General features: G+C 35.3%; 1 protein-coding gene across 1 annotated transcript in view; it reads right to left on the bottom strand.

Annotated features, from left to right (window-relative positions):
- Positions 1 to 21,422, bottom strand: part of LOC134843989 (DNA-directed RNA polymerase III subunit RPC3-like) — a 93,143-nt gene extending 71,721 nt beyond the window's left edge. Inside the window, exons 1-6 of the mRNA XM_063860416.1 lie at positions 21,159 to 21,422; positions 20,475 to 20,694; positions 19,251 to 19,454; positions 18,222 to 18,415; positions 17,782 to 18,002; positions 17,233 to 17,549 (exon numbers count right to left, since the gene is read on the bottom strand). Coding sequence (XP_063716486.1) covers positions 17,233 to 17,549; positions 17,782 to 18,002; positions 18,222 to 18,415; positions 19,251 to 19,454; positions 20,475 to 20,694; positions 21,159 to 21,373 — 1,371 coding nt within the window. The 5' untranslated portion in view covers positions 21,374 to 21,422. The remainder of the gene's footprint in view (positions 1 to 17,232; positions 17,550 to 17,781; positions 18,003 to 18,221; positions 18,416 to 19,250; positions 19,455 to 20,474; positions 20,695 to 21,158) is intronic.
- Positions 21,423 to 22,945: the final 1,523 nt, after the last annotated feature.

Genomic DNA, 22,945 nt, shown 5'->3' with positions numbered 1-22,945 from the left:
CAGTTACCAACAATCAGAAAAAATACCTCGTACTTTAGCCATAACAGCCAACTTAAAGTTTGGAACACAACCTGGACATTGATTAAAATCAATAACTCTGAAATCATAAGAAATAAGCAGCAAAAATAAATTGAAATTAAAAAAATGAAAATCATCAGATTCATTTCAGTAGTTGTTATCATTTTTGTCAAAGTGGTGCATAATTCATCACAATCAAGCAAAAGCAACAATTTCCAATCGACTACAAAATTCAGAACAGGAAAATTCACACAAGGATAATCCAACGATTCCACGCTTCTTATAGTCACGAAAACGGAGGCAGAGAAAAGCGAATTATTCTGATTGATATTTTATCAAAAGAACTAAAAAACAGTCAGAGAGGTAGTTTTTATCACTCAAATCAACGTGGTGCATATGCTCATCACAGTTACCAACAATCAGAAAAAAAACCTCCTACTTTAGCCATAACAGCCAACTTAAAAGTTTGGAATACAACCTGGACATTGATAAAAGTGGTGCATCAAAGTGGTGCATAATTCATCACAATCCAGCAAAAGCAACAATTTCCAATCGACTACAAAATTCAGAACAGGAAAATTCACACAAGGATAATCCAACGATTCCACGCTTCTAATAGTAACAGAAACGGGGGCAAAGAAAAGCGAATTAACCTGATTGATATTTTACCAAAAAAATTAAAAACAGTCAGAGAGGTAGTTTTTATCACTCAAATCAACGTGGTGCATATGCTCATCACAGTTACCAACAATCAGAAAAAAATACCTCGTACTTTAGCCATAACAGCCAACTTAAAGTTTGGAACACAACCTGGACATTGATTAAAATCAATAACTCTGAAATCATACGAAATAAGCAGCAAAATTAAAATGAAATTAAAAAAATGAAAATCATCAGATTCATCTCAGTAGTTGTTATCATTTTTGTCAAAGTGGTGCATAATTCATCACAATCAAGCAAAAGCAACAATTTCCAATCGACTACAAAATTCAGAACAGGAAAACTCACACAAGGATAATCTAACGATTCCACGCTTCTTATAGTCACGAAAACGGAGGCAGAGAAAAGCGAATTATTCTGATTGATATTTTACCAAAAACTTAAAAACAGTCAGAGAGGTAGTTTTTATCACTCAAATCAACGTGGTGCATATGCTCATCACAGTTACCAACAATCAGAAAAAAAATACCTCGTATTTTAGCCACAACAGCCAACTTAAAAGTTCGGAACACAACCTGGGCATTAATAAAAATCAATAACTCTGAAATCATACGAAATAAGCAGCAAAATTAAAATGAAATAAAAAAAAAGAAAATCATCAGATTCATTTCAGTAGTTGTTATCATTTTTGTCAAAGTGGTGCATAATTAATCACAATCCAGCAAAACCAACAATTTCCAATCGACTACAAAACTCACAACAGGAAAATTCACACAAGGATAATCCAACGATTCCACGCTTCTAATAGTAACGAAAACGGAGGCAAAGAAAAGCGAATTAATCTGATTGATATTTTACCAAAAAATTAAAAACAGTCAGAGAGGTAGTTTTTATCACTCAAATCAACGTGGTGCATATGCTCATCACAGTTACCAACAATCAGAAAAAAAATACCTCGTACTTTAGCCATAACAGCCAACTTAAAGTTTGGAACACAACCTGGCTGGACATTGATTAAAATCAATAACTCTGAAATCATAAGAAATAAGCAGCAAAAATAAATTGAAATTAAAAAAATGAAAATCATCAGATTCATTTCAGTAGTTGTTATCATTTTTGTCAAAGTGGTGCATAATTCATCACAATCAAGCAAAAGCAACAATTTCCAATCGACTACAAAATTCAGAACAGGAAAATTCACACAAGGATAATCCAACGATTCCACGCTTCTTATAGTCACGAAAACGGAGGCAGAGAAAAGCGAATTATTCTGATTGATATTTTATCAAAAGAACTAAAAAACAGTCAGAGAGGTAGTTTTTATCACTCAAATCAACGTGGTGCATATGCTCATCACAGTTACCAACAATCAGAAAAAAAAACCTCCTACTTTAGCCATAACAGCCAACTTAAAAGTTTGGAATACAACCTAGACATTGATAAAAGTGGTGCATCAAAGTGGTGCATAATTCATCACAATCCAGCAAAAGCAACAATTTCCAATCGACTACCAAATTCAGAACAGGAAAATTCACACAAGGATAATCCAACGATTCCACGCTTCTAATAGTAACAGAAACGGGGGCAAAGAAAAGCGAATTAATCTGATTGATATTTTACCAAAAAATTAAAAACAGTCAGAGAGGTAGTTTTTATCACTCAAATCAACGTGGTGCATATGCTCATCACAGTTACCAACAATCAGAAAAAAATACCTCGTACTTTAGCCATAACAGCCAACTTAAAAGTTTGGAACACAACCTGTACATTGATAAAAATCAATAACTCTGAAATCATACGAAATGAGCAGCAAAATTGAATTGAAATTAAAAAAATGAAAATCATCAGATTCCTTTCAGTAGTTGTTATCATTTTTGTCAAAGTGGTGCATAATTCATCACAATCCAGCAAAAGCAACAATTTCCAATCGATTACAAAACTCAAAATATGAAAATTCACACAAGGATAATCCAACGATTCCACGCTTCTAATAGTAACAGAAACGGAGGCAAAGAAAAGCGAATTAATCTGATTGATATTTTACCAAAAAATTAAAAACAGTCAGAGAGGTACTTTTTATCACTCAAATCAACGTGGTGCATATGCTCATCACAGTTACCAACAATCAGAAAAAAAATACCTCGTACTTTAGCCATAACAGCCAACTTAAAGTTTGGAACACAACCTGGACATTGATTAAAATCAATAACTCTGAAATCATAAGAAATAAGCAGCAAAAATAAATTGAAATTAAAAAAATGAATATCATCAGATTCATTTCAGTAGTTGTTGTCATTTTTGTCAAAGTGGTGCATAATTCAACACAATCAAGCAAAAGCAACAATTTCCAATCGACTACAAAATTCAGAACAGGAAAATTCACACAAGGATAATCCAACGATTCCACGCTTCTTATAGTCACGAAAACGGAGGCAGAGAAAAGCGAATTATTCTGATTGATATTTTATCAAAAAAACTAAAAAACAGTCAGAGAGGTAGTTTTTATCACTCAAATCAACGTGGTGCATATGCTCGTCACAGTTACCAACAATCAGAAAAAAAACCTCCTACTTTAGCCATAACAGCCAACTTAAAAGTTTGGAATACAACCTGGACATTGATAAAAGTGGTGCATCAAAGTGGTGCATAATTCATCACAATCCAGCAAAAGCAAAAATTTCCAATCGACTACAAAATTCAGAACAGGAAAATTCACACAAGGATAATCCAACGATTCCACGCTTCTAATAGTAACAGAAACGGAGGCAAAGAAAAGCGAATTAATCTGATTGATATTTTACCAAAAAACTAAAAACAGTCAGAGAGGTAGTTTTTATCACTCAAATCAACGTGGTGCATATGCTCATCACAGTTACAAACAATCAGAAATAAAATACCTCGTAATTTAGCCATAACAGCCAACTTAAAGTTTGGAACACAACCTGGACATTGATAAAAATCAATAACTCTGAAATCATACGAAATAAGCAGCAAAATTGAATTGAAATTAAAAAAAATGAAAATCATCAGATTCATTTCAGTAGTTGTTATCATTTTTGTCAAAGTGGTGCATAATTAATCACAATCCAGCAAAACCAACAATTTCCAATCGACTACAAAACTCACAACAGGAAAATTCACACAAGGATAATCCAACGATTCCACGCTTCTAATAGTAACGAAAACGGAGGCAAAGAAAAGCGAATTAATCTGATTGATATTTTACCAAAAAATTAAAAACAGTCAGAGAGGTAGTTTTTATCACTCAAATCAACGTGGTGCATATGCTCATCACAGTTGCCAACAATCAGAAAAAAATACCTCGTACTTTAGCCATAACAGCCAACTTAAAGTTTGGAACACAACCTGGACATTGATTAAAATCAATAACTCTGAAATCATAAGAAATAAGCAGCAAAAATAAAATTGAAATTAAAAAAATGAAAATCATCAGATTCATTTCAGTAGTTGTTATCATTTTTGTCAAAGTGGTGCATAATTCATCACAATCAAGCAAAAGCAACAATTTCCAATCGACTACAAAATTCAGAACAGGAAAATTCACACAAGGATAATCCAACGATTCCACGCTTCTTATAGTCACGAAAACGGAGGCAGAGAAAAGCGAATTATTCTGATTGATATTTTATCAAAAGAACTAAAAAACAGTCAGAGAGGTAGTTTTTATCACTCAAATCAACGTGGTGCATATGCTCATCACACTTACCAACAATCAGAAAAAAAAACCTCCTACTTTAGCCATAACAGCCAACTTAAAAGTTTGGAATACAACCTAGACATTGATAAAAGTGGTGCATCAAAGTGGTGCATAATTCATCACAATCCAGCAAAAGCAACAATTTCCAATCGACTACCAAATTCAGAACAGGAAAATTCACACAAGGATAATCCAACGATTCCACGCTTCTAATAGTAACAGAAACGGGGGCAAAGAAAAGCGAATTAATCTGATTGATATTTTACCAAAAAATTAAAAACAGTCAGAGAGGTAGTTTTTATCACTCAAATCAACGTGGTGCATATGCTCATCACAGTTACCAACAATCAGAAAAAAAATACCTCGTACTTTAGCCATAACAGCCAACTTAAAAGTTTGGAACACAACCTGTACATTGATAAAAATCAATAACTCTGAAATCATACGAAATGAGCAGCAAAATTGAATTGAAATTAAAAAAATGAAAATCATCAGATTCCTTTCAGTAGTTGTTATCATTTTTGTCAAAGTGGTGCATAATTCATCACAATCCAGCAAAAGCAACAATTTCCAATCGATTACAATACTCAAAATATGAAAATTCACACAAGGATAATCCAACGATTCCACGCTTCTAATAGTAACAGAAACGGAGGCAAAGAAAAGCGAATTAATCTGATTGATATTTTACCAAAAAATTAAAAACAGTCAGAGAGGTAGTTTATATCACTCAAATCAACGTGGTGCATATGCTCATCACAGTTACCAACAATCAGAAAAAAAATACCTCGTACTTTAGCCATAACAGCCAACTTAAAGTTTGGAACACAACCTGGACATTGATTAAAATCAATAACTCTGAAATCATAAGAAATAAGCAGCAAAAATAAATTGAAATTAAAAAAATGAAAATCATCAGATTCATTTCAGTAGTTGTTGTCATTTTTGTCAAAGTGGTGCATAATTCATCACAATCAAGCAAAAGCAACAATTTCCAATCGACTACAAAATTCAGAACAGGAAAATTCACACAAGGATAATCCAACGATTCCACGCTTCTTATAGTCACGAAAACGGATGCAGAGAAAAGCGAATTATTCTGATTGATATTTTATCAAAAAAACTAAAAAACAGTCAGAGAGGTAGTTTTTATCACTCAAATCAACGTGGTGCATATGCTCATCACAGTTACCAACAATCAGAAAAAAACCTCCTACTTTAGCCATAACAGCCAACTTAAAAGTTTGGAATACAACCTGGACATTGATAAAAGTGGTGCATCAAAGTGGTGCATAATTCATCACAATCCAGCAAAAGCAAAAATTTCCAATCGACTACAAAATTCAGAACAGGAAAATTCACACAAGGATAATCCAACGATTCCACGCTTCTAATAGTAACAGAAACGGAGGCAAAGAAAAGCGAATTAATCTGATTGATATTTTACCAAAAAATTAAAAACAGTCAGAGAGGTAGTTTTTATCACTCAAATCAACGTGGTGCATATGCTCATCACAGTTACAAACAATCAGAAAAAAAATACCTCGTAATTTAGCCATAACAGTCAACTTAAAGTTTGGAACACAACCTGGACATTGATAAAAATCAATAACTCTGAAATCATACGAAATAAGCAGCAAAATTGAATTGAAATTAAAAAAAATGAAAATCATCAGATTCATTTCAGTAGTTGTTATCATTTTTGTCAAAGTGGTGCATAATTCATCACAATCAAGCAAAAGCAACAATTTCCAATCGACTACAAAATTCAGAACAGGAAAATTCACACAAGGATAATCCAACGATTCCACGCATCTAATAGTAACAGAAACGGACGCAAAGAAAAGCGAATTAATCTGATTGATATTTTACCAAAAAACTAAAAAACAGTCAGAGAGGTAGTTTTCATCACTCAAATCAACGTGGTGCATATGCTCATCACAGTTACCAACAATCAGAAAAAAATATCTCGTACTTTAGCCATAACAGCCAACTTAAAGTTTGGAACACAACCTGGACATTGATAAAAATCAATAACTCTGAAATCATACGAAATAAGCAGCAAAATTGAATTGAAATTAAAAAAATGAAAATCATCAGATTCATTTCAGTAGTTGTTATCATTTTTGTCAAAGTGGTGCATAATTCATCACAATCCAGCAAAAGCAACAATTTCCAATCGATTACAAAACTCACAATAGGGAAATTCACACAAGGATAATCCAACGATTCCACGCTTCTAAGCTTCTAAGAGTAACAGAAACGGGGGCAAAGAAAAGCGAATTAATCTGATTGATATTTTACCAAAAATTAAAAACAGTCAGAGAGGTAGTTTTTATCACTCAAATCAACGTGGTGCATATGCTCATCACAGTTACCAACAATCAGAAAAAAATACCTCGTACTTTAGCCATAACAGCCAACTTAAAGTTTGGAACACAACCTGGACATTGATTAAAATCAATAACTCTGAAATCATAAGAAATAAGCAGCAAAAATAAATTGAAATTAAAAAAATGAAAACCATCAGATTCATTTCAGTAGTTGTTATCATTTTTGTCAAAGTGGTGCATAATTCATCACAATCAAGCAAAAGCAACAATTTCCAATCGACTACAAAATTCAGAACAGGAAAATCCACACAAGGATAATCCAACGATTCCACGCTTCTTATAGTCACGAAAACGGAGGCAGAGAAAAGCGAATTATTCTGATTGATATTTTATCAAAAAAACTAAAAAACAGTCAGAGAGGTCGTTTTTATCGCTCAAATTAACGTGGTGCATATGCTCATCACAGTTACCAACAATCAGAAAAAAAATACCTCTTACCTTAGCCACAACAGCCAACATAAAAGTTCGGAACACAACCTGGACATTAATAAAAATCAATAACTCTGAAATCATACAAAATAAGCAGCAAAATTAAATTGAATTCAAAAAAACGAAAATCATCAGATTCAATTCAGTAGTTGTTATCATTTTTGTCAAAGTGGTGCATAATTAATCACAATCCAGCAAAAGCAACAATTTCCAATCGACTACAAAACTCACAACAGGAAAATTCACACATGCATAATCCAACGATTCCACGCTTCTAATAGTAAGGAAGACGGAGGCAAAGAGAAGCGAATTAATCTGATTGATATTTTACCAAAAAATTAAAAACAGTCAGAGAGGTAGTTTTTATCACTCAAATCAACGTGGTGCATATGCTCATCACAGTTACTAACAATCAGAAAAAAAACCTCGTACTTTAGCCATAACAGCCAACTTAAAAGTTTGGAACACAACCTGGACATTGATAAAAATCAATAACTCTGAAATCATACAAAATAAGCAGCAAAATTAAATTGAAATTTAAAAAACGAAAATCATCAGATTCATTTCAGTAGTTGTTATCATTTTTGTCAAAGTGGTGCATAATTAATCACAATCCAGCAAAAGCAAAAAATTCCAATCGACTACAAAACTCACAACAGGAAAATTCACACATGCATAATCCAACGATTCCACGCTTCTAATAGAAACGAAGACGGAGGCAAAGAAAAGCGAATTAATCTGATTGATATTTTACCAAAAAACTGAAAACTGTCAGAAAGGTAGTTTTTAACATTCAAATCAACTTGGTGCATATGCTCATCACAGTTACTAACAATCAGAAAAAAAACCTCGTACTTAAGCCATAACAGCCAACTTAAAAGTTTGGAACACAAACTGGACAGTGATAAAAACCAATAACTCTGAAATCATACGAAATAATCAGCTAATTTAAATTGAAATTAAAAAAATGAAAATCATCAGATTAATTTCGGTAATTGTTATCAATTTTGTCAAAGTGGTGCATAATTCATCACAATCAAGCAAAAGCAACAATTTAGAATCGACTACAAAACTCACAACAGGAAAAATCACACAAGGATAATCCAACAATTCCACGCTTCTAATAGTCACGGAGGCAAAGAAAAGCGAATTAATCTGATTGATATTTTACCAAAAAAACTAAGGTAGAACGGTAGTTTTTATCACTCAAATCAACGTGGTGCATATGCTCATCACAGTTACCAACAATCAGAAAAAAAAAACCTCGTACTTTAGCCATAACAGCCAACTTAAAAGTTTGGAACACAACCTGGACATTGATAAAAATCAATAACTCTGAAATCATACAAAATAAGCAGCAAAATTAAATTGAAATTTAAAAAACGAAAATCATCAGATTCATTTCAGTAGTTGTTATCATTTTTGTCAAAGTGGTGCATAATTAATCACAATCCAGCAAAAGCAAAAAATTCCAATCGACTACAAAACTCACAACAGGAAAATTCACACATGCATAATCCAACGATTCCACGCTTCTAATAGAAACGAAGACGGAGGCAAAGAAAAGCGAATTAATCTGATTGATATTTTACCAAAAAACTGAAAACAGTCAGAAAGGTAGTTTTTAACATTCAAATCAACTTGGTGCATATGCTCATCACAGTTACTAACAATCAGAAAAAAAACCTCGTACTTAAGCCATAACAGCCAACTTAAAAGTTTGGAACACAAACTGGACAGTGATAAAAACCAATAACTCTGAAATCATACGAAATAATCAGCTAATTTAAATTGAAATTAAAAAAAATGAAAATCATCAGATTAATTTCGGTAATTGTTATCAATTTTGTCAAAGTGGTGCATAATTCATCACAATCAAGCAAAAGCAACAATTTAGAATCGACTACAAAACTCACAACAGGAAAAATCACACAAGGATAATCCAACGATTCCACGCTTCTAATAGTCACGGAGGCAAAGAAAAGCGAATTAATCTGATTGATATTTTACCAAAAAACTAAGGTAGAACGGTAGTTTTTATCACTCAAATCACCGTGGTGCATATGCTCATCACAGTTACTAACAATCAGAAAAAAAACACCGCATACTTTAGCCATAACAGCCAACTCGAAAGTTTGGAACACAAACTGGACAGTGATAAAAATCAATAACTCTGAAATCATACGAAATAATCAGCAAATTTAAATTGAAATTAAAAAATGAAAATCATCAGATTAATTTTGGTAGTTGTTATCAATTTTGTCAAAGTGGTGCATAATTCATCACAATCAAGCAACAGCAACAATTTCACAATCAAGCAAAAGCAACAATTTCCAATCGACTACAAAACTCACAACAGGAAAATTCACCAAAGGATAATACAACAATTTCACGCTTCTAATAGTCACGGAGGCAAAGACAAGCGGTTTAATCTGATTGATATTTTACAAAAAAAACTAAAAACAGTCAGAAAGGTAGTTTTTATCACTCAAATCAACGTGGTGCATATGCTCATCAGAGTTACTAACATTCAGAAAAAAAATAACTCGTACTTGAGCCATAACAGCCAACTTGAAAGTTTGGAACACAAACTGGACAGTGGTAAAAATCAATAACTCTGAAATCATACGAAATAAGCAGCAAATTTAAATTGAAATTAAAAAAATCAAAATCATCAGATTTATTTCGGTAGTTGTTATCATTTTTGTCAAAGTGTTTTTTTTTTGTGCATAATTCATCACATTCAAGCAAAAGCAACAACTTCCAATCAATTACTAAATTCACAACAGAGAAACTCACACATGGACAATACAACGATGCCACGCTTCTAAAAGTCAAGAAAACGGAGGCAAGGAAAAGAGAATTAATCTGACTGGTATTTTAACAAAAAGCTTAGAGAGTCAGATAGGTATTTATATCGATCAAATCATAGTGGTGCATATGCTCATCACAGAAACTAACAATCAGATCAAATACATCCTACTTTAGCCATACCAGGCCACTTGAATCTTTGGAACAAAAACTGGACAGTGATAAAAATCAATAACTCTGAAATCATACGAAATAAGCAGCAAAATTAAATTGAAATTTAAAAAAATGAAAATCATCAGACTCATTGCGGTAGTTGTTATCATTTTGTCAAAGTGTTGCATAATTCAACACAATCAAGCAAAAGCAACAATTTCCAATCGACTACAAAACTCACAACAGGAAAATTCACACAAGGATAATCCACCGATTCCACGCTTCTTATAGTCACGAAAACGGAGGCAAAGAAGAGCGAATTAATCTGATTGATATTTTACCAAAAAACTGAAACAGTCAGAAAGGTAGTTTTTAACATTCAAATCAACGTGGTGCATATGCTCATCACAGTTACTAACAATCAGAAAAAAAAACCTCGTACTTAAGCGATAACAGCCAACTTAAAAGTTTGGAACACAAACTGGACAGAGATAAAAATCAATAACTCTGAAATCATACGAAATAAGCAGCAAATTTAACCTGAAATTAAAAAAAGGAAAATCATCAGATTCAATTCGGTAGTTGTAATCATTTTTGTCAAAGTGGTGCATAATTCATCACAATCAAGCAAAAGCAACAATTTCCAATCGATTACAAAACTTATAACAGGAAAAATCACACATGGGCAACCCAACGATTTCACGCTTCTAATAGTCACGAAAACGGAGGCAAGGGAAAGAGAATTAATCTGACTGATAATTAACCAAACAACTAAAAACAGTAAGAAAGGTAGTTTTTATTACTCAAATCATCGTGGTGCATATGCTCATCACAGTTATTAACAATCAGAAAAAAACCTAGTACTTTAGCCGTAACAGCCAAGTTGAAAGTTTGGAACACAAACAGGACAGTGACAAAAATCAATAACTCTGAAATCACACGAAATAAGCAGCAAATTTAAATTAAAAATTAAAAAACTAAAAATCATCAGATTGATTTCGGTAGATGTTATCATTTTTGTCAAAGTTTGCATAATTCATCACAATCAAGCAAAAGCAACATTTTCCTATCAACTAAAACACTCTCACAACAGGAAAATTCAAACTCCAAGTGTTCTAGTACACACATGGACAATCCAACAATTCCACGCTTCTATTAGTCACGAAAACGGAGGCGAGGAAAAGCGAATTAATCTGATTAATATTCAAACAAAAAGCAAATAACAGTCAGATAGGTAGTTTTTATCACTCAAATCAACGTGGTGCATATGCTCATCACAGTAACTAACAATCAGGAAAAACACCAGCCAACTTGAAAGTTTGGAACACAAATTGGACAGTGATAAAAATCAATAACTCTCAAATCCTAAAAAAAGGCAGCAATATTGAATTTGAAATTTAAAAAAATAAAAAATCATCAGATTCATTTCGGTGGTTGTTAACATTTTTGTCAAAGTGGTGCATAATTCATCACAATCAAGCAAAAGCAACAATTTCCAATCGACTACAATACTCACAAACGGAAAAGTCAAATTCTAAGTGTTACAGTGCACACATGGACAATCCAACGATTCCGCGCTTCTAATAGTCACGAAAACGAGACAAGGAAAAGCAAAATAATCTGATTGATATTCAAACAAAAAGCTAATAACATTCAAATAGGTAGTTTTTATCACTCAAATTAACGTGGTGCATATGCTCATCACAGTAACTAACAATCAGAAAAAAACACCAGCCAACTTGAAAGTTTGGAACACAAATTGGACAGTGATAAAAATCAATAACTCTCAAATCCTAAGAAAAAGCAGCAATATTGGATTTGAAATTTAAAAGAAATTTAAAATGATCAGTTTCATTTCAGTAGTTGTTATCATTTTTGTCGAAAACGGAGGCAAGCAAAAGCGAATTACTCTGATTAATATTCAAACAAAAAGCTAATAACAGTCAGATAGGTAGTTTATATCACTCAAATCAACGTGGTGCATTTGCTCATCACAGTAACTAACAGTCAGAATAAAAACCGCGTACTTTACCCGTACCAGTCACTTTGAAAGTTCGGATCACAAACTGGTCCGCGCTATAAATCGATAACTTTGAAATCCTAAGAAAAAAGTAGCTAAATCAAAATTGAAATATAAAAAATAAAAATCATCCGATTCATTTCGGTTTTTGCTATCATTTTTGTCAGAGTGGTGCATAATTTTATCACAAACAAGCAAAGGCAACAATTTCCAATCAGCTACAAAACAGGAAAACGGAAAAGTCAAATTCTAAGTACTCAAGTGCACACAAGGACAATCCAACGATTCCACGCTTCTAATAGTCACAAAAGCAGAGGCAAAGAAAAGCGAAATAATCTGATTGATATTGTAACAAAAAAAGTCAGTTAGGTATTTATTATCACTCAAATCAACGTGGTGTAGTGCATATGTTCATCACAGTAACAAACAATCAGAATGAAAACCGCGTACTTTAGCCATGAAAGCCAACTTGAAAGTTTGCAACACAAAATGCACAGTAACATAAACCATTAACTCTGAAATCCTACGAAATAACTAGCAAAAACACATTTGATTTGTAAAAAAAAACCAACAGATTCATATCGGTAGTTAACATCATTTTTGTCAAAGTGGTGGATTGTTTCATCACAATTAAGCAAAAGCGACAATTTCCAATCAACTACAATAATCACAACCGGAAAAGTCAAATACTAAGTTTTCAAGTGCACACATTCGCAATCCAACGATTCCACGTTTCTAATAGTCACAAAAACGGAGACAACGAAAAGCGAAATAATCTGATTGATATTCTAACCAAATAGGTCAGCTAGGTAACTATTATCACTCAAGTCAACGTGGTGCATATGTTCAACACAGTAAACAACATTTAACACCAATAACTCGTACTTTTAGCCATACCAATCATTTTGAAAATTCGGAACACAAACTGGTCAGTAATATGAATCAGTAACTCTGAAATCCTAAGAAAAAAGGAGCAAAATCAAATTTGAGATATAAAAACAAAAAGCATCAGATTCATTTCGGTAGTTGTCATCATTTTTGTCAAAGTGGTGCATAATTTCATCACAAACATCATCAGCAAAAATTTCACATCCACTACAATACTCACAACCGGAAAAGTCAAATTCTAAGTATGCAATTAAACACATGGACAACCCAACGATTCCACGCTTCTAATAGTCACGAAAGCGGAGGCAAGGAAAAACGAATAACTCTGAATGACATTGTAATAATAAGGTACAAACAGTCAACTAGGTAATGTTATCACCACAAGTCAACGTGGTGCATATGCTCATAAGAGTAAATAACAATTAGAATGAAAACCGCGTACTTTAGACATAAAAGCCAACTTGAAAGTTTAAAACGCAAACTGGATAGTAGTATAGATCTGAAATTCTAAGAAATAACGCAAGAACACATTTGAATTATAAAAACTCATCAGCTTCATATCGGTAGTTGTGCATAATTTCATCACAATCAAGCAAAAGCAGCAAGAACCAGCGCACTGACTACAAAATTTGGTAACTCGATACCAAAAAAGCAAGCAGGAAATAAGAAAAAACAAATGCCACAGCCATCACCAAGCCGAGAAGCGGTTTCCCTGAAAACATTGATAGGATCAATGGCAAAAGAAAACAACCAGAACGAGCGAGAAGAAATGGTAGCCTGCCTACAATTTTTGAGGACACTGGAGCAACCAAAAGCCACCGAGGTGGTAACAACTGCCACAAGCAGTGACTCCCGCGAAGTTGAACGAAAAACAACCAAAAAAGAGGGCGACAATAAGAAGCACAATGGAGACGAGACACAGAAAAGAGAACAACAATGAAATACGGAAAAGGAGAGACAAAGGGATGTATGAGGAGAATAAACTCAGTAACAGAAACTAAAACTAATTTTGCGACAACCGGGGAAATGTTATCCGTCCGGATTATATATTTATATCTGTTTTGTATTATTTTATATAAATGCAATTCTGAGTTCTATCAAGGAACCAACAAAATCAAATTTGAAACCTGAGGAAAGTTAGAATCGTCCGGTTCGTTAGTGTTTGTCATTGACATGACGGAGGAAAAAGCTGCACAGAATAAGCAATTGAAACCAGGCATCCAAAATAAGCTAAAAGGGGTAACCAGGCAAAAAAATAAAGCAAAAGATTCGACAGGTAGCACGAAAAACGGTGAGGGTAGCACGAAAAACGGTGATGGTAGCACGAAAGGTACAGGACCCCATACAATTTCAACAGAAATACAAAACACAAGAGGGAAAATTCCTAACATTTACACCCCATACGGCGTGGGTCCAGACCTTCGGGAAACAACCTTGACTATTACGAACAGTGGCTTCGCATTCATCCGAAAATTGTAAATATGTGTTAACTGTACACCAACTGAACTAAGTGACTGCGTAGCTTCTAAGTGCGCAAGGTACAACAAGAGCTACTGGTTTTTAGAATAGGAAACCCCGAGGCAGGCAGTCCATGTTCGTAGAAACAGAGGTGGGGCAGTTTAAGAAAATGGGCACAGACAAAAAGCCAGCTAAGACAGCAATAACACAAAGAAACTCGACACAAACAATGAAACGACGGCACACGGCACCAGCGGCGGAAAACAGCCCGGGCAGACGATCACCACAACACGACAACAGGGTAAACGAACACGAGGAATACAGTTTGATATCCCCGCATCCTCAACTTCAGACTTCGAAGCGCCAACCACAGCAACAAGAAAATTGATAAAGAAAACACATCCGTCGACGAGGGCATCAATCCGAGCAAGAGCCAGCGCACTGACTACAAAATTTGTTAACTCGATACCAATAATGCAAGTGGGAACTAAGCAAAAACAAACCCAACAGCCATCAGCAAGCCAAGAACCGGCCTCCCTGAAAACATTGATAGGATCAACGTTAAAAGAAAATAACAATGACGTGAAAAACAATGGATTTAGGATTTTACTGAATCCTTCAAAGTCTTGCTGAAACATCGAAGTCAAATGCTATGAAAAAGCCCTAGAGGTAACCCCAAATATGGCACCTAAAATTTGCGACTTAGGTTGGAAAACTAAGAATACTCATACTATGACACTAGGCTCTCTAAAGCTAGCGATTTTATTCACCGTACCAACAAGATTAAACACAGATGCGAAGCTGCGCTTCGCAAACACTGGTCAGATCACGAGAAAGCAGCCCGACAAAGTGCAATAAGAAAACAGAAATGAGCCTCGAAAAAAAAATCGCTTAAATCTCTGATTCGATCTGCGACTTGGAGCTAATCAGTCTCACGCACTAACCTCTCAAACAGACACTTAATAAATCACAAACACTAGTCACAAATAAAGCAGAGAACAGATTCTAGGAAATTTCCTATGCTACAGATCGTGCTTAAACCAAAAGTGCCACCAAATAAAAAAAAACACTTTATGAACACTTTTATTTGCGAGTTAGCTTGGAAAAAATTTCGTACTCACTACGTGCGCAAGTGTAATTATCTGGACATACTGCTTTTGTAGCCTATCAAAATAGAATGGAATTGCATAATAATTTAAAACTGATTATAATTTGCGCGTTTATATGAAATGCATATCTGATACAGAATTGATTTTCAGTATTAACAGATGCTTGGATGGGCATTCTACGGTAGGTCACTTAGAGGGGGAGATTGTACGGTTGATCCGGCGAAACAAATAATGGGTTCCGATGCATAAATCGGTAATCCAACGATTGCACTCTTCTTAAAGTAGCACAAATGGAAGAACTGAGAAGTGACTTCTGATTGATATTCTTACAATAAGCTCATAAAAATTAGGTTGGTAGTTAGTATCAGTCATATCAATGTGGTGCATATAAAGATAATAGTAAAAAAATCCTGAAGACCTACATAACCTTCTACCTTCACTACCAGTTCACTACCTTCTTTACTCTTAGTAACATTAAGGTGATATTATACGGATTATTTGATACAACATCGAAGCGCCGAAAAAAATAAGACGAAAATCAATGTAACAAAAAATATAAAGACCTAAAACACCGAGCGACAAATTAAGGTCGTACCGTGGCTCAGACCCCAGGCCTTTGAACCTTAAGCAGCTACTTCACAACTAAACGAAGTGCGCAAATGCTTAATTTAAACAAAGATTCTTAGAAAGCAAGCTCAACGTTTTTAAAATTTTGTAGCAAAAAGGTTAACGGGAAAACGCATACGTCCAGACTACTGACATTTGCTATTGTATGAAATAATATGAAATATTCTGACCAATGATTTTTCAATAGATATTTATTGCACAAGCGGAAAAAAAAACGATTTACACTTGCGGGAAAAACAATGGATTAAGGATTTTACTGAATCCTTCAAAGTCTTGCTGAAACTTCGAAATCTTATGAGTAATCGAATGTCAAAGCAAATGCTATGAAACAGCCCTAGATGTAACCTCAAAAAGGGCACCCAATATTTGCGACTTGGGTTGGAAAACTAAGAATACTCGTACTATGACACTAGGCTCTCTAAAGCTAGCGAGTGTATTCACCGTACTAACAAGACTAAACACAGATGCGAAGCTGCGCTTCGCAACACAAGCCAGATCACGAGAAAGCAGCCCGACAAAGTGCAATAAGAAAACAGAAATGAGCCTCGAATCAAAAAAATTCGCTTACATCTCTGATTCGATCTGCGACTTTTATTCGATTTGCGAGTTCGCTCTGAATTTCGATTTGCGAGTTCGCTTGGAAAAAATTTCGTACTCACTACGTTCGCAAGTGTAATTATCTGGACATACTGCTTTTTTTAGCCTATCAAAATAGAATGGAATTGCATAATAATTTAAAACTGATTATAATTTGCGCGTTTATATGAAATGCATATCTGATACAGAATTGATTTTCAGAATTAACAGATGCTTGGATGGGCATTCTACTGTAGGTCACTTAGAGGGGGAGATTGTACGGTTGATCCGGCGAATCAAATAATGGGTTCCGATGAACTTACACTAATTGCCTCGAAGGAAAAGTTAACCCAATAATTGATCTGAACTTACTTTAGATCGCATAGAATCCTTCAGGTTCTCCAATCTGTCATTCTTATCGAGGAGGTTCTGTTGCTTTTCAACTTCGTGGTTCCTTCTCTGCATCAAGTTACACATAGTCTGTACGCAAGACCCCGTCACAACGTTGGCCACTCTATGAAGATCCACAGAGTAGAAGTAACTGGTCCTTGCGGGTGCATAGTCCGCACCCACTCTAGGTATCTCAGCCAGAGTTAGGAACCCGTCTCCTAGCATGGTATACAGTTGCTGCTTCACATCCTTCCCAGTCAGGAGACTCAACTTCTCTACGTCGCTTTGTTCCGAGAAGCCTGAACAACGTTTAACACATCAAAATTTCACAACATTAAATTTTACGTGTTTTAAAACATTACATAAATATTACATAAAACATTAAATAGGTAGTACAAATTTTTATGATAAAGTAATCATTTTTTAATTTATTCAACTTTGACAATCAAATCAATTAAATTTAGACAATCTTTAAAATGAAACTACAATGATTCCCGGCTATGCTTCGAAGTAATTAATAGTTTATGTAACCTTTGGCAAGCAGCACGTTAAATATTCGCACACTCTCCCCTCCGAATCTCTCTCGGATAACACTCTCGACTATAGATGTCGTGAACTTCTTGAGTGCCATGTACCAATCCAACACATACTGACCTCCTCCCGCCTCACCCACTCGCTTAATGAAGCCAGTGTTTTCACGGTCATTGGCAAGCATGCCCAGCAAATTGTTCACGACTGTCTTGTCAAAATGTCTAGAATAGAACAGAGATTATTGAGCTTTGCCCGTTTCAATTGTTACTTCTTTGATCCAAATACCAAGATGCCGAGTAGCTGTCTTACAACTTGATTCAGCTGCATCCAGGAAACTAATTTAACACGCGCAAAAAGAGGCTACTTTGTCATTAGAATCGCTATGAAGTCATGAAAAAAGACCAGATTTAAGTTGCTGACCTGGCAAGAATAAAACTTACTTGAGACTTTGGTTGATAGAAGTCACGTTGATGGAGACACTTTCTGCGTTCACTATTTGAAAGTCGCAGCCTTGATCTGAGTCGGCATAACCACTTTTCAATTCAGAGTCTTCTATCAGGTCAATGATGGTGCGCAATACCTCGTTCATCTTCGGACAGCCTCCGAAACGCCGCTGCACTGCTTCAAGCACGGACTGAAATGAGAGGAAAGAACAATTATCCAGAACATTGCGTTCCTTTTGAAGAAAAAAAGCCATGGTTCACAGGATAATAGCAACAGGTAATAGTCAACAAGAATAGCCGTTTACTGTTCAAGTAGCACATAATGTTCCGACCATATTCTTAAAAAAAACTTAGAATTTGTTTCATTTTTTTCCAAGCAAATTCTAAGAAACAGTTGCCGACAGACAGTTGGCGAAGAAACAAAGAACGCGAGGAAAAAAAATTACTGACTTGTTTTTTGAAAATTTCAACTACGGAAACACTGAACTTTAAAATATATCAAAGTCAAACCGCGAAAAATTTAATCTGAGCTTCAACAAATTTGAAGACTTTTCCGTGAAAAAAAAACGACAACAAGCATCATGACGTATAAAAGGGTATTCACTACGTTCATGAGTCTTGAAAATTATCCGAATGAATTGAAGAAAGAACATTTCATTAAAAATACAGCTTCCTTGGAAAAAATGGCCAGAGATTGTGCCTCCTACTACTTCATCTTCACAAGTCTATTTTGACAATTAAACCAGAGAACTTTCCAAGTCTAATATCCTGCTTTGATGTTAGTCAAATTCAAAAACTATTCAGTTAATTTCAAATTTATTTCTGTTCGACACTGAGGGAAAACGTGCATTCGCGGGGAAAAAAACAACAAGGAAACTCTTACGCTCCGCTTGTGCAAAAATTAAAAAATATCGTTTTTGCAGATACAATTCTTGTAAAGCAAAAAGTGTCAAAGTTCTGAGAGCGAAGAACTTTCTCTCCGACTTTCCTCTCTCAAACTTTAAATAGTCACCCGGATCTACTCACATGGTTGAGTAAGCACCTCTGAAGTCTGATAAGATTCACTTTCCAAAGAGAAGGTATTGAACCACTCTTTCCGTTTGGCGTCCCACTGTTTCCACCATTGGTCATACCATGTTTCTCTTTGTCTTCATTGTCCAACTCCTGCTCAGGTGGTATCATCATACGCACAAAATTATCCTTGGACAGCTGTTTGAAACTGCTCTTCACCTAAACAGCCCAAGCTAAAACTACAACATTCACTACTTACTACGAGACATAAAGTCGGTTTTATAACAGAAGGGGGAAATGTGCTCGCTCGCTTCCTGATTCACTGATATATCTTTTGCGTGTTTTAGAGGCTAATGTAGCTGGAATTCAGAGACACCTGATTCCTACAAAAAAAAAACTGATGACAAATTATTGATTGCTCTGAGATTCAGAGACGAACGCGTTTAGACCGGTGAAGCGAATTCCATAAGATTACAGCTTTTTCACAGGAATCCAGAGTCATTTTGCTCTTTTTCGTAGCCCCATTCGTCAAAGCGATCAAAACTTTGTCTGTGGATTCTAGTACCAGCGGATTTAGGGAGGGGGATTCCCCCTCAGGGATTCGACTCCTTGCCGACCCACATGGTTCCCCCTTTGTATTATTTAATTCCAAATCACGTAGTTAGCTCTCCTCGTATAATGGTAAGGACAATTTACTCACGAGGGAAAAGATCAACATACGAGATTTTCAGCTGTTTATGGAGAGCCCATGTTGCTCCCCTTCTTTTCATGTAACTTTACTGCTTATTTTTCTGGATTGGTTTATGTTGCCTCGCCCTCAATCAACTTCACGTGGATCTTGGCATGCCTCGGCGGATAATTATTGACTAGCGGATAATAGATTGGCAAGAGGATAATTATTAACTTACCTTCGATCCCAATTTGCAACTTCATATTCACCTCATTAGTAATCAGCACTTTATTAATTGTTCAGCAAAAAAAAATTAATTGACCATTTTAAATATAGCCAACACAGCTGGAAAAGAGTCAATGAACACAAGTAAACAGAAAAAAAAATACTGAATAGTTCTTTTTTAATGAACTTGCTAAATTCCTTGTTTATCAACTCTTAATTAATAAAATGCCAGTTTTACAAGGGATTTTTAACTGCCCCTATACTGTTTGACTTCCAACTGTTTTTGTTCAACAGCATTTCGCGCTTAAATTTTTGACCCTCGTCCTTCAATTATATCTATATACCTGATTGATGATAGAAGCCTCAGTCACATTCTGTCCTGGTTCCACATTGGCCATAGCTCTCTGAGTGACACTTTCTATCAGACCTGTCTCCGTCACTGCCCCATGTAATAGCATTTCCTCACAGATCAACTCACTCAACTGGCCCCTGTCCTTGCCCACTGCTCGAACCAGTGAAGCCACTCGCAGACGACACAAGATAGTGTTCTCATGTGCCGTATACCTGGTCAACACAATAGATATCATCAAACTGGCATAATTCCCAAGTATTTTTTCAATTTTGCTAGTTCAGTATTGTCATTTTTAATAATTTAAAATGATTACACATTGTGAAAAACGTACATATTTTTTTCTGCCTATTCTTACTGTTTGTTCTTGTTACTTAGTACTTTCTTAGACCCAGACCCATCTTTCTTAAGATAAAACCTACCCGATATCTGATTGGGAGAAAAAACTGGCTCAACGATTGACTCAAAATTACTGATTTCAAGGTTCAGACCAATTTTAAGTCCCTGGCAGCAGCCTGCTGATTAGTTAGTTTTTGCTTCCACAATTTTCAGGGAAAACTTTGGCAGAAAACATTTCTTTATATTTCTCTCCATCTCGTAGATAACAATTAGTTGTACAAACTGGTAGATATCTGCAATGAGTTGTGCAGAATCAGACAAAGGATGATGTATTACTTACTTGATGCCTCGGAAGTCGCTGTTGTCCCACGAGACGATTCCATGTCGTACCAGGACGGATAGATACTTCCTTGGGTTGCGAACTTTGGAGAAGCTGCAGATTTGAGGGAGGGTGAGGGGACCGCTGTCTAGCAAAGTACACCCAATCAGGGCAGCAACTGGGCCAAAGTTCTCAGTCAAAATTGATTTGCATAAATTGATGACATCGTAGCTCATTTCTTAGAGAACAACAATCCTTTCATAATCAGCCTGAGATCCAACAATCGGGTCTGAAAACATAGCACAAAGCTAATCACATCTACGTGAGTGAAAACGATAATCTGCAGAGTAAAGAACTATCTCTCAGGAAATTAAGCCCAAACTCAAAGCCATATATTTTTAACCTTGGCCGACTCTAGCATCTCAAAATCCGTTTAGCAGTACCATTCAGGGTAAATGTCAACATCCACTTTGAGATTGACGATTTAAAAAATATAGATAGCCAAAACCCGAAAATTAAAATAATCAGTAAACGCCAGAACTATACAAAGCCCAAGTTGATGAAATTTAGCTCAAAATTACATTAGACGAAAAATGACACCTGCTGCATCTTAAACTAAGGAATAAGCACCAAAATTAATATTACCAAAATCCACAAAAAGAGAGTAGCCCGCCGCTGTGCAAGTAGCTTAAAAAGTTCCAACACAGAGACGAAGTTGCACTTTGCATACACAAGCAAAAATATGACCGGAAACGCAACTGAGAAAAACTGAATGAGTTAAGACTTGAGTCTACAAAATTTCTTCGCAAACCAATTATGCCGCATAAGCAGTACAAGTCAAATTGAAAAAAAAAAATACCAATTAACATGTCGCAATTTATAGAGCGGACTCAATTAAACTAGCTAACGAAAAAAATTCATTTTAACATCCGACCCTGGCCAGGTTCAACCCTCTAATTTTGTTGCGGGTCTCCTTCCCTACCTCTACGCCACAGATCCACGATACCTTGAAGCTTAAGTACTAATTCTAAAATAACAGTGTGTTAATATCCTTAGCATTGGCTGTACTTAATAGCTGGTTATTGATCAAAATGAGCACTTTCAAAACGAACACATTCTGTCGCAACAATATTAGCGACTTAGGTTGGAAAAGAAAGAAAATTCATGCTTTAACACAAGCTTTGCTTGTGTAAAAATCATTTGGAATATTGGTTTTTTCTAAATCCAGAAAAATCTACTGTGACATTCGACCAGAATGTACGAAAACGCAATTTCGTATTCGAATTTTTATCGACCAGAAAAGAACATCTAGCCTGTGTGGCATTCGACCAGAATGGCCAAAATGCAAATTGTGCAGACTTTGAATTTTTAGCAGTAAGCCTTCCGGATTGGTGGTTATTACGAACTAAGAACGTTATTGGAACGATTGGAAAAACGGTGAGGGCTAGAATATTCTGGTATTTTAAAATTTCAAAAATTCGAATTATGACGTCATATTTCTGAGAAACGTCAGAAACGGCCATTTTGACTAAAACGAGAAAGAAAAAGAGAACAACTTTATCTGCGATAGCGAACAGGACGAAAATCGAGATTAAAAACGACAACGAACTACAGAATAGCAGAGGACGTTCCGAGTTGCAACTATTGTGCTGCTACAATAGTTGCAAGGCCGTTGCGAACAACGGTGAAGGGTAAGAGACAGCCTTCCGAAATAGGAGGAAATCAAGATTAACGAGATTGATTCAGTGGATTCGTCAATCCGGAAGGGTACAGGTAGCATAGTTTTTTTGCAAATTTTTTCTACAAAA

The sequence above is a fragment of the Symsagittifera roscoffensis genome, chromosome 4 (genome assembly GCF_963678635.1).
Source record: "Symsagittifera roscoffensis chromosome 4, txSymRosc1.1, whole genome shotgun sequence".
Taxonomy (NCBI): domain Eukaryota; kingdom Metazoa; phylum Xenacoelomorpha; order Acoela; family Convolutidae; genus Symsagittifera; species Symsagittifera roscoffensis.
Note: the sequence above shows the minus strand (reverse complement) of the source record. Positions and strands in the feature narration are given on the sequence as shown.